Source organism: Emys orbicularis, chromosome 6, assembly GCF_028017835.1.
Source record: "Emys orbicularis isolate rEmyOrb1 chromosome 6, rEmyOrb1.hap1, whole genome shotgun sequence".
Classification (NCBI taxonomy): domain Eukaryota; kingdom Metazoa; phylum Chordata; order Testudines; family Emydidae; genus Emys; species Emys orbicularis.
In genome coordinates, this window is record NC_088688.1 from 60,525,636 (window position 1) to 60,539,001 (window position 13,366).

General features: G+C 41.4%; 1 protein-coding gene across 3 annotated transcripts in view; it reads right to left on the reverse strand.

Moving 5' to 3' along the window:
• Positions 1 to 13,366, reverse strand: part of MCTP1 (multiple C2 and transmembrane domain containing 1) — a 497,445-nt gene that overhangs the window by 464,025 nt on the left and 20,054 nt on the right. For 2 of the 3 annotated variants that reach the window (XM_065406109.1, XM_065406107.1), the window contains exon 2: positions 13,297 to 13,304. The exons of the other annotated variant lie outside the window; for it this stretch is intronic. In XM_065406109.1, the coding sequence (XP_065262181.1) occupies positions 13,297 to 13,304 (8 nt within the window). The remainder of the gene's footprint in view (positions 1 to 13,296; positions 13,305 to 13,366) is intronic. 3 annotated transcript variants of the gene reach the window in all.

Here is a 13,366-nt window from a genome sequence, read left to right on the forward strand (position 1 = left end):
TTAAGATTTTTTTTTTTTAAATTGAGCAACTACATAAGGCCAATTTCTTCAGGTCAAATTCTGATTGTCATGTGTGCTGTTGTAATAATTGGGCCTACATTTTACCCTAATTGCAAACTCAAGTAGTAAGTGAGTGAAAGTTTATGAAGTGTCACAATAACCCATGACAAATGTTGAAAAGGTGCAAGAGCAAGACAGACTAAGTTAGACCAAAACAATAGAGGCCTACTGATATAACTCAAGAACTGTGTTAAGATCATGCCAAGTAAACCAGGAAGTATTGGACCAAAAATATATCAATGAACCAGGAGTGGTGTGTGTCAGATTTTAGGCTTAACTGGTGGCCAAAATAATGAGACAACAGGCTGTTCTGCCATCACACCTCTTTTGGGGTCCTCAAAGAGTCTTTAGGAGAAACAGACGATCAGTGGTTGTCTGAAAGAAGCAGCAGCAGCGAGCTTCACCATGGCTACCACCCCCACTGTCTCCGGAGTCCCCAAACCTTCTTCATCCTAATCCTGAGGGATATCCTGATAAGACCTGGCCAGAGAGAAAGAGGGAGCCAGAAGTGCTGGAACTATGCGCACTGGGGGTCCGGCAGCATCCCTGCTTGACATGGTTTCTATTAGAGGGTTTACAGTTTTATTGAATGGCTTTCAGCACCTCCCCCTCCACACACACAAAAATTGTTCCAATGCCACTGGAGGGACCCAGATGACATCTTCACCTCCAGCAACTAATCCCAAATACCACCGGGGTACGAGACTCTCTCTCTCTCTCCCCATCCCATGTGTTTTTCCTTTTCTATCTCCTTCTATCCATTAAGAGAATAATTTAGCCAACCAAGACCGCATATTTTCACAACACTGCTGTAAGCCTGTGTGATCAGAAAGGCAGCTAAATGCAGTACCCCAAACAGTCCAATGCTAATACAAGTTTGCCAGTTCCTGGGGTGCTGATAAGACACTGTGCTGTGCCTGTGTTTTTCTCAACAGCAAGGCTGCAAGTGAAAGTCAGAGGCTGCATTTTCTACCTTTACTGTTCTTTTTATTCCCCTTCAGCGTTTGTCTCCCTTATTTTGTCTTCTAGAAAACAGGATAGGTGTTCAATGACAGCTCCAGACACCTCTAAAAACTTCTCCCCCCCCCCCCAAAAAAAGAACAGTTATCTTTAATACCATCGAAGACTCTCCAAGCTCATCATCAGAAGCATGCACCCCACAGACCAGCACGCATCAACTCAAAGCAGCATCATACCCTGCCAGTCAGACGAAAATCCTGTAGACATCTCATTGCTGTGATGATCAGCACCCTTCCCATGACATACTTTTCAAGGGCCATGGGCCTACACGTGCCTGTCGCAACAGGTGTTAGAGTAGCAGCCGTGTTAGTCTGTATCCGCAAAAATAACAGGAGTACTTGTGGCACCTTAGAGACTAACAAATTTATTAGAGCATAAGCTTTCGTGGGCTACAACCCACTTCTTCGGATGCATCCGAAGAAGTGGGTTGTAGCCCACGAAAGCTTATGCTCTAATAAATTTGTTAGTCTCTAAGGTGCCACAAGTACTCCTGTTATTTTTGCAACAGGTGTTGTACCTCATCCAGTGCACTAAATGCCCCCAATACAACTATGTGGGTGGAACACGACAGATTACTCACTGTGCTCTAAAATGAACTCAGAAAAATGATAAGACAAAAACACTAGCACCTGTGGGTGAACACTTTTCATAACCTATTAAACCCGCCCCCTACACAGGTGTTAACTGGCCACTTCACCATGAATGGCCTCTTACAATGTGTTAATTACTTATGCTAAACAATCTGTTCCACCTTGAATTTAGCTGTGACAAAGAGTACCTTTCCCAGACCTGAAGAAGAGCTGTGTAAGCTCAAAAGGCAGTCTTAGCCCTGGTCTACACTACGAGTTTAGGTCGAATTTAGCAGCGTTGGATTGATTTAACCCTGCACCCGTCCACACGATGAAGCCATTTTTGTCGACTTAAAAGGGCTCTTAAAATAGATTTCTGTACGCCTCCCCGACGAGGGGATTAGCGCTGAAATCTACCTTGCTGGGTCGAATTTGGGGTAGTGTGGACGCAAGTCGATGGTATTGGCCTCCGGAAGCTATCCCAGAGTGCTCCATTGTGACTGCTCTGGACAGCACTCTCAACTCAGATGCACTGGCCAGGTAGACAGGAAAAACCCCGCGAACTTTTGAATTTCATTTCCTGTTTGGCCAACATGGCGAGCTCAGAGGTGACTGTGCAGATCTCATCAGCAGAGGTGACCATGGAGTCCCAGAATCACAAAAGAGCTCCAGCATGGACCCAACGGGAGGTACTGGATCTGATCGCTGTATGGGGAGCGGAATCTGTGCTATCAGAACTCCGTTCCAAAAGACAAAATGCCCAAATATTGGGGGGGGGGGGGACTCCAAGGGCATGAAGGACAGAGGCTATAACAGGGACCTGCAGCAGCACATTCTACCACCATTCTGCACTTGCTCAGCCTATAGTTGAACAGCTCCTGGCTACTGTCCAGGGTGCCTGTGTATGGCTTCATGAGACATGGCATTAAGGGGTAGGCTGGGTCCCCAAGGATAACTATAGGTATTTCAACATCCCCGACGGTTGTCTGCCGTTGCTCTCACGGAGGGAGGGGCGACTGACTACATGGCTTACAGGGAATTAAAAAAAAAAAAAAACCACACACCCCCACCACCAAAGGGGGCGGGTTTGCATCAAGGAGAAACACACACAACGGTCACACCGAAGCCTGGCCAGTCATGAAACTGGTTTTCAAAGCCTCTGTGATGCGCAGTGCGCCTTGCTGTGCAATTCTGATCGCCAACAGCCTAGTCAGCAAACAGCACCAGCGAGCTTTTAAACGTCCAAAGGCACATTCTACCACCATTCTGCACTTGCTCAGCCTATAATTGAACTGCTCCTTACTACTGTCCAGGCTTCAGGACCCATGGGAGCAAGGGTTAGATGCGACCGCGCTGTGCTGCCGGCTGGGAGAGCAACCTGAGGCAGAAGCCTTCAGCTCGCATGATATTCCAGGCAGGACTGAATCTCAAGGAGACAAAACTTAAAGAAGAGAATGACCTGGAGTCACTCCCATTTATGTTCAGGCACCCCGACCGACCTCACAGAGGTCGGCCAGGAGCACCCAGGAGACGACAACAACGGCTAGCAGTCATACTTCACCGTTTGCTGCCACGAAGGCAAGGAGCTGCTGCTGTATAGCAATGCAGTACCACGTCTGCCAGCAGCACCCAGGAGACTTACGGTGATGGTGAGCTGAGCGGGCTCCATGCTTGCCGTGGTATGTCGTCTGCATGGGTAATCCAGGAAAAAAGGCGAGAAACGATTGTTTGCCGTTGCTTTCATGGAGGGAGGGGGGGCCTGACGACATGTACCCAAAACCACCCGCGACAATGTTTTTGCCCCATCGGGCATTGGGAGCTCAACCCAGAATTCCAATGGGTGGCGGAGACTGCAGGAACTGTGAGATAGCTAGCCTCGGTACTGTGGACGCACTCCGCCAAGTTAATGCGCTTAGTGGGGACACACAATCAACTGTATAAAATCGATTTCTAAACAAAACTGACTTCTATAAAAATCAACCTAATTTTGTAGTGTAGACATACCCGTATTGTAACAGCTTCTGTGAGCGAAAGGAAGACCTTACCTCACCCACCTTGTCTATCTAAATATCCTGGGACCAACATGGCTATAACACTATCACTGCCCAACTCTGGAGGCACCTAAAATGTCTTAGCACCTACATTTTCATTGTAAAAAGACCCCTGAGCTAGCTCCATCATTCAACTGGCTCACTAAGAGAAGTACATTTGATAGAAACATGCTACAGTCAGGTCAGATCCTCCGCTTGTGTAAACTGATTTAGGTTCCTTAACTTTAATGGAGCTATGCATATTTAAGCCAGTTGAGGATCTGGTCTACTGGTGAATTTAATTCTCTGTAATAAAAGCAGTTGATATCAACAGTAATTAATGTAATCAGGTCAGATGAGTTCCAGGGAGTTCTTTAACCTAGAGTGAATAGGAAAAGGTTGTCACTTAAAATTCCAAAACAAAGAAAAATTAGCTTTCATTCAACTGCTTCATAAAATTAAACTGCTACATCTCATCTTTGCTCCTTCTTGGTCTGGGTCAACCATTTGAATGACTCAGAGAATTCCACAGAGACTGCCGTGTAATTCGAGTCTGTCCACAGAAGTGATAGGAATGGAAATAGTTCATCCTGCAGTGAATCTTCAGTTGCAGAATGATATAGGGAGAAATTTACTAAATAGGAGGTTGGTAATCTTCATCTACATTAAAACCTGGTAGTATTACTGTTTGGAGGGCTATTGGAAGGCTGAATATTTTTGCTGTTCTTGCACTTTCTACCTGGCGATTCAGACGAATATCAAACATATACTTGCCATTAAAAGTAATAGACCTAAAAAGAATTCACTATTTGTGCACCTACAGAGCAAGCATTGTTTTGAATAAAAAAAAAAATATTACAAACATTTTCATGTTACTGTTTATCAAGTGATATTTCTGACAGTCCTTAGCTTCAAGATGAGATGTGAAAGGCTGCCAGTTTCCTAGCTTTTCATACTATTTCAACAAATACTTCTACCATCTTTAAGGCAAGATCCCTCCCACCTACAAGAAAAATTGCCGCATACTTTAGACATCCATAGCACTATTAAGCTTTCTAAAAAAGACTTGCTCTCTCAGAGCAGTGGCAGACTCATTGCCTGAGAGAAAATGTATACCACATTAAGAAACTGATAAGGCAGCAAATTGATCATTGGACTCCTTCACAAAGCAAAAACAAAAAACTCACCACAATCCCCACACAATATATATCCTCATCCAACCCAATGTTTGGCTAGAAAAGTTATGTGGCAGTTCCTCCATAATTGCCTTCTAAAAGAGTGGACTCTCTTATCTAGTCAAGTACAATTGTTGCTTAGTCTTCATTCCACTGTTCATAGCTATCTCACTGCTCTCATACTTCCCAATCTGTCATATCCACCTGTTGCCTCCATCCACCAAATTTGGTGGAACACCTTTGGGCAGTGACCATCTTTCTGTGTGTACAGCACCTAGTACAATGGCATTTTAGCTTCCAGGTTCTGTCACAATAATAAAATAATTTATTATTCCAGTTACCTCCTCTTTGGCACACTTCTGACAAAGCCTCCTTAAACCATCCGCTAACCTGGAAGTTAGCGAGAACAGGAAACTTGTTTGGTTATGTGAACTTTTACCCAAAAAAAAAAAAAAAAAAAAATTAAAATAATAAAGGAAAAGGATCCATAAATCTGGCCATCCCTATTAAAATGGGGATATTATTACAATAAGGATCATCTGTATTTTGAGGAGTTGAGAGATTCCTGACTGTAGCAGAATCTTGTATCCATAAGCCAAACCCATTTACCCTGAGTTGCATTTAACTGAAATACAAAGACTGGTTCTTGAGATCTGCAATAATCACCAAGCACATGATTTTACAAAAATGGAAGAGTAGGCTTATGCCCACAACAGAGCAGTGGTATTCAGACCTGTCTGATTTAACAGCCAAAGAATAGATGACCACCATAGAGATTAGTTATGTGGATCTGACAAAATTTGGACCCCCATTTCTAGCTACATTTGGATTTTAAAAAGACTGCTCAAATAATGCCACACCTTCATTCCACCCAACATCGCCTCCTTTTCTCTCCCTGTTCCCCTACATCCCTTCTTTTCCCATTTATGTATGCTTTTTCCAGTGTTATCACTGCTATCCCCATCTTAACATGTCATGTCTATGTAATATTCTCTGGTTTTGTATTGCCTCGTCTTGCAGTTTTTACAAGTTGTAAACTTTTATTAGCGATTCTGTGAAGCGTGCAATATTTGGAAATATATACAGTAGAACTTCAGAGTTATGAACACCTCAGAATGGTGGCTGTTTGTAACTCTGAAAAGTTTATAACAGAACAAATTATGGTTGTTCTTTCAAAAGTTTACAATGTAACATGGACTTAATACTGCTTCAAAGCAGTATTATGCAGAAGAAAAATGCTGCTTTTAACCAATTTAAAACGAAACAAGCACAGAAATTTCCTTATTTTTTTTATTATTTTTTTTTAAAAAGACAACTCCCCACCACCACCCCCTTAAAACACACACACACACACACACACACACACACACACACAGTACTTTACATTTAACAGTACTGTACTGGGGCTTTTGTGTTTGTTTTTTTTTAAATCTCTACTGCTGCCCGATTGCATACTTCCAACTCCAAATGAGGGGTGTGCTTGACCAGTCAATTCATAAGTCTGGTGTTCATAGCACTAAGGGTCTACTGTACAAGCCGCAAGTCATTCACTTTTTAGTTTGTTGTTTTATGAAAATCAATTTTAAAAAAAACAAACAAAAATTGTCAGCTCAGCCAGCGTGTTTATTGCAAAAGAGAAGTCAATGGTCTTGAGTAGGGCAGACACTAACAATACACATTTTACAATTAAGATAATTGGAATAGTTGAGTGGTCCTAGTGTCCATTACCAATACCAAAAAACTTAACTTCTTAAAAAAAAAGTGTATTGTTTATATCATACCATTGGAGAGGGTGCTCCTGGAATACCAGCCCTCTAGGGGACTCCCCCAGACTACAGAAATAACGTGACAGAGTTTCACGACTCCTCAGCAGAGAGAACTGGTTGGCAACGTTACCAGAATCAGGGTTTGGTTCTACTTTCGGTTTTGGCTGTGTTTGGTTCCTAAAAGGGAGAGAAGTGTCACAGCCCAGGATGACTTTTCTGCCCTCCACATTCCTACCAAGGGAAGACTGAGTCCTTTGGGAATTTTGAAGATATTGAATGGTGTCATCGCAGCAGAAACCAGAGAAACTGAGCAGAGATACAAGAGTCAGGCAATCAAGAAACAGCATAACTGCACAGTGGAATCCAGATCAGGGAGTCACAAGGACAATCTGTTCATCCTTGGTGTAGATACACTATAAAAAATATCCTTGTTTATTTGCTGTTTCGCTTTAAGCTTGCCTTCAGAGCTGCACCACCCATCGAAGACGGACCCTAATCTATTTACTATTTTCCTAGGAAGGCACTGGGAGAAAGCACAGAGTGGTTTGTACTGGCTATACATATTGGGAGGGGTATAGTTCATATACTGTTGGTTTTGGCTTTTGCTAGCCTGATCCTTCCTCCCCCTCCCCCACCCTTCACCCCCACCCTTAGTTCCCCATACCTAGTAAAGTCCCAGTCACTGTTTTATTACTGTGGGAATTGTGATAGCTTTTGTGTGCTCTGACTGATACTCCTTTGTAACAGATTGGTGTTAGATATTTTTCCTTTGTTCTCTGCATTAGGCAGGACTTCCTTGGATGGAGGCACCCTTATAGGTGTACCCAGGAGCATACCCCAGAGGAGAAAAGGGAGAAGACTACAGCCATGCCTTAAAAGGTGGGGTTACATTTGTTTTTCAAATAGTGAAATAAAAGCTATCATTGTGGAAAGCCATAGTTTTTCTAAATGGTTACTGATTTGATACAGATATTAGGATGTAGGGGTAATATACGGTATTTGAGTTGATACAGAGTCTAGTTCCAAGTCACTGAAAAGGTGAAGAACTGATTGACTATTGTTTAATAATTACAAGTCACTACTATGTTTGTTAAAAACACGAGATATACCTTCATGCTTATTGTCATCATAATTTGCCTAATAACCTTGCCTTTCACAAAATCATAAGCTACACAAACTACCAATAAAGTGATGCATCTTTTTTCCATGTGGAAAAAAATTAGAGGAAGCATTTAATTTTATTAAATGATTTCTGTTAGAAACCACAGCAGCAATGTATTTTAGCTTTTAGGCATTTCTTCCATTATAGTCAATGGAGCAGCACATACAAAAACCAAATATTACTTACAGCAGATTGGTTCTTTCTAATGTAGAAAGAACGAAAGAAAGAAACTTGTATATTTATCCCCTATGGATTAATTTGAATACTACACAGTTCCTGCACATCTAATGGGGTGTCATGATCATTTTTCATCAAACTAGGATGGGAAGGGAAACTCCACTGTTTTTTTCATCTGGGTGGCAACTAAGAGTTAGTGTTGTGAGACTGGCATCCAGGTTAACAAAGATCCATTTGGAAAAGCAATTTCTGAGGCAGCACACTAGTAGAACAAGAGCTTAAATTACAATTTTCAGAGTAGCAGCCGTGTTAGTCTGTGTCCGCAAAAAGAACAGGAGTACTTGTGGCACCTTAGAGACTAACAAATTTATTAGAGCATAAGCTTTCGTGAGCTACAGCCCACTTCTTCGGATGCATATTAAATTACAATGTTTGCATTACTTATGAACCAACAAAATAAATACCCAGAAAGCCACACACTTGCTGTGCGTGTTCAGCAATTTGAGCAGGTGTATGCATATCCTCAACGCTGTCAACGTAGCATCTTTGCAATTCTTTTTATCAGAAACCCCCAGTCTTTATAGACAAAATACTTGGTAATGGTAAACTGGTAAGCACAACTGCAGATTCCCATGTGCCCACTGGATATGAAGACAACCCAACAAATTCTAATTAATATTAAACAACAAATATAACCTTTACCTGGCATTTCACATCCAATCATGTAGCCACCCAACACCACATCAATAAATAGCAGCAAATAGAGTGAGTTAATGAGATGTAAAGAATGGTCCTGACCTTTGTGAAGATAAGCATCCTGTGATACTAGCCTCTTAGTAGCGGATACATGGAGTGGCACTACTTTTAAAGAAGGATGTCTGCCGGCAGTCATGTTTATTTATGCAGACATAGCACAATAACCAGCCACACTGAAGGGCCAAGCTAGTTACTAATTATCAAAAGCTTCAGATGAAGGCTGAGTATTCAATAATATCAAGACTGTGTAAATTATAATTACAATAAAATTACAGCTTGAGGCATCATTTTGCACATTAAAAATAAAACATGTTTCGTAATAGGGGGAGGGTTAGCTCAGTGGTTTGAGCATTGGCTTGCTAAACCTAGGGTTGTGAGGTCAATCCTTGAGGGGGCCACCTAGGGATCTGGGGCAAAATCAGTACTTGGTCCTGCTAGTGAAGGCAGGGGGCTGGACTCGATGACCTTTCAAGGTCCCTTCCAGTGCTAGGAGATAGGATATCTACATTAATTATTTTATAATTAATTCACAACCAGTGGCCCAAGACTCAGTTTGCAATAAACTGTTGGTTACTCAATTTCCAGTTTTCAGGCTGAGTACTGAGGCCATGCACAAGGCCTAATAGTATTTGCTTTGAAAAGACATGACCCCCACAATCTTAAGCCCAACAATAATACTTTTAACAAACAGCTAATAAAAACCTTCATATTTTTCAAATAAACTCACAGATCATGATACTGACCTACTACTAACCAACTCAGTCAACACCAGTGTCTATCCTTTTCTCTGCCACACCTCAAAGTGCTAAATATTTAATCATGCACTAAATTATAGCTACAAACCATTTCCTTCTCTGATGATTTTTTAAAAGCCAAATTAAGGCTAACTCAGCATGAATGCCCTAGAGGGTAGAGAGGACACCCTTCCTTTCTCCTCCCTCCTTCCCAAAAGCACCCTGCAAAGGGCAGACATAATTTGGCCGCAGGTTCTGGGGAGAAACAGGGCATACTGCCTAACAACCTCTGAAGGTTTTGTCTAATCATGGCCCATTCCCACTGCACACCAATTACACCTGTTGTACATTCAAAGCAAATCCCACATATGAACACACTTGCTGACATATTCTGAATACACCATTGCTAGGATGGTGCACTTATTCCACTTTCTCCTCCCCAGAGCAGCTCTGTCTCAAGAGATATACCTGAATCCTTAATTTCAATAAGCATTTCAGAGCTACTCCTGGACCCCTGTTTTTTCACAGAAATGCAACACTGGGTACAGAAGTTCTTCAGATGTTCTCCTCTTATAGGAATTGTGAACCTTGATCTCTGTAATCTTTGACAGAAACTTATTCTGAGCAGGCCAATATTAGAATTATGTGGGCTATCATTCAGTCATGTTCAACTATAGCACCTTCCCCAATGGTGGAATGACAGATGATAAATGTTTGAATCAAATGTAAGCTAGTCTTTATTTTCAAAGCCTTTCACAACCTATCATTTCATATGCTAGTGAGATGTCAACTCCTGCCTTCCATCAACGAATCAACCATGCAGCCTCCATCCCCCACTTATTAAACTCTCAAATAAGTACCTTTGTGCTTTTTTCCATGCTGCCCCTCACACTTGGGAGGAGTACCAAGTAGACATCCACAAAGCTACCTCATTGCCTTCCTTAAAACTCTTTGTTCTGATGCCTACAAAAAACCTCTACAATAATTAGGCAGCTGGTGTGCTGAGACCACTGCCTATGCTGCTGACTAATATGGTCTCATGGTTTCCTTGTACCCCTGTAACAGTGTCGCTGTATCTAATCATTGTCTCTTGTCTTAGGCTATAAGCAATTTGAGGCAGGCACCATCGTTTTATTCTGTTTGTACAGCATCTAGCACATTACGGTCTTGGTCTATAGGGCTCCTACAATAAATCCACACAATAAAAATACTAGTTTAGATATTAATGTAGGCGGAGACATTGCTTTATAAAGCTTTAAAAATTTACTACTTTTCTTCTATCTTTAAAATTCCTTTTGAGAGAGAGAAGAGACTCATCCATACCACTCTGAGCCCATGCAGGCCTCTCCCCTGTCTGCACCCAAACACACATCATACTAGAATTTCTGGAACAAAGTTGTTTATAGTGTCAGACTGCAATGATAGGGAGGCACTTGATTGGGCAGGTACCAGGAGTGGTGATGCTGCTGATGTCAGATACTTGCCTCAATAAGTGCTTTTTAAAAAAAAAAAAAAAAAAAAAAAAAAGTGTCAAATCATTGAAACCAGGACAAATATTATTAGAGGTCAAAGCTATGTTACTTAAGCTATTTTTACAGAATCAGGTCTCTACATTCCAGGGCAGATTTTGGCCTCTAATAATTTGAGAGCATATAACCACCTTTTTAGACAGATATTCCTGTGCCCTTTTATGGGCCACCTGGACGATTTTCATTTGTCCCCTGAAATGTTTTTATATATTTTAATTATTTTAGTAAATAATTGTTGATAGCACACCTCAGTGACAGCATTTGTTATGGACAAGGTTCAGCATTTGTGGGCTTTTGGGAATGTCCGAGTTTTAAGGAGTGATTAGAAAGGAGAGGGCAAGCATTTGCTATACCACAATAAGGAGGTCATTCCAGGTGTAGGGGGTGGCATGAAAGAGGAACAAAAAGAAGAGTCAGAAGAAACATGTAAATATGGTTGCATTATGCCACTGAAAAATGATATATATTCTATTTAAGCCATCAGAGTTTCTACATGACACTTTTCATTTTTCCAATCTTGATCAAATATTAACATTGCTGTGTGAGAGCAAAACTGTAAGTAAGCTCTTCTTTGGTCTTATGTGACTAACAGACACATTACATTAAAAAGAGAGTTCACAATAGCTGAAGTATATAGTAACTGTAGACTAAATGACCTACTAAAGAATGAATTCTACAATTTTCTGAATCCAGGGGACACATATTGGAAGTTTTGAAAAGATAGCAGATCTTCCTGTCAAAGGCATTTACACTTGGTGTTATCTGCAGTTCTGCATGGAGGACCATCTTCACACCAAATGTGTCATCTGCACAAAAGAACTGTGTAGCCAGCCACTGTATGTTTCCAGTCTATATGCCAGGCAAAACAAGCATCTAATTTTGCATAGCTGTACAAATCTCCCCCCCCCCCCATCAGAACAATATTCTTGTGTCTACACACATCTACATTATTAGAAGGTTCCTATTGTTATTCTGCATTAAGTAATCTCATGAAGTTATACTACAGTACCTGAATCTTTAACATTAGCAGTGTGACAATTTCAAGAGACTATCTGCTACCATGCAGCCGGAACTTGCTTTGTCAATCAAGAAACATAAGAACATAAGAAAGGCCGTACTGGGTCAGACCAAAGGTCCATCTAGCCCAGTATCTGTCTACCGACAGTGGCCAATGCCAGGTGCCCCAGAGGGAGTGAACCTAACAGGCAATGATCAAGTGATCTCTCTCCTGCCATCCATCTCCATCCTCTGACGAACAGAGGCTAGGGACACCATTCTTACCCATCCTGGCTAATAGCCATTTATGGACTTAGCCACCATGAATTTATCCAGTCCCCTTTTAAACATTGTTATAGTCCTAGCCTTCACAACCTCCTCAGGTAAGGAGTTCCACAAGTTGACTGTGCGCTGCGTGAAGAAGAACTTCCTTTTATTTGTTTTAAACCTGCTGCCTATTAATTTCTTTTGGTGACCCCTAGTTCTTGTATTATGGGAATAAGTAAATAACTTTTCCTTATCCACTTTCTCAACATCACTCATGATTTTATATACCTCTATCATGTCCCCCCTTAGTCTTCTCTTTTCCAAACTGAAGAGTCCTAGCCTCTTTAATCTTTCCTCATATGGGACCCTCTCTAAACCCTTAATCATTTTAGTTGCTCTTTTCTGAACCTTTTCTAGTGCTAGAATATCTTTTTTGAGGTGAGGAGACCACATCTGTACACAGTATTCGAGATGTGGGCGAACCATGGATTTATATAAGGGCAATAATATATTCTCAGTCTTATTCTCTATCCCCTTTTTAATGATTCCTAACATCCTGTTTGCTTTTTTGACCGCCTCTGCACACTGCGTGGACATCTTTAGAGAACTATCCACGATGACGCCAAGATCTTTTTCCTGACTCGTTGTAGCTAAATTAGCCCCCATCATGTTGTATGTATAGTTGGGGTTATTTTTTCCAATGTGCATTACTTTACATTTATCCACATTAAATTTCATTTGCCATTTTGTTGCCCAATCACTTAGTTTTGTGAGATCTTTTTGAAGTTCTTCACAATCTGCTTTGGTCTTAACTATCTTGAGTAGTTTAGTATCATCTGCAAACTTTGCCACCTCACTGTTTACCCCTTTCTCCAGATCATTTATGAATAAATTGAATAGGATAGGTCCTAGGACTGACCCTTGGGGAACACCACTAGTTACCCCTCTCCATTCTGAGAATTTACCATTAATTCCTACCCTTTGTTCCCTGTCCTTTAACCAGTTCTCAATCCATGAAAGGACCTTCCCTTTTATCCCATGACAGCTTAATTTACGTAAGAGCCTTTGGTGAGGGACCTTGTCAAAGGCTTTCTGGAAATCTAAGTACACTATGTCCACCGGATC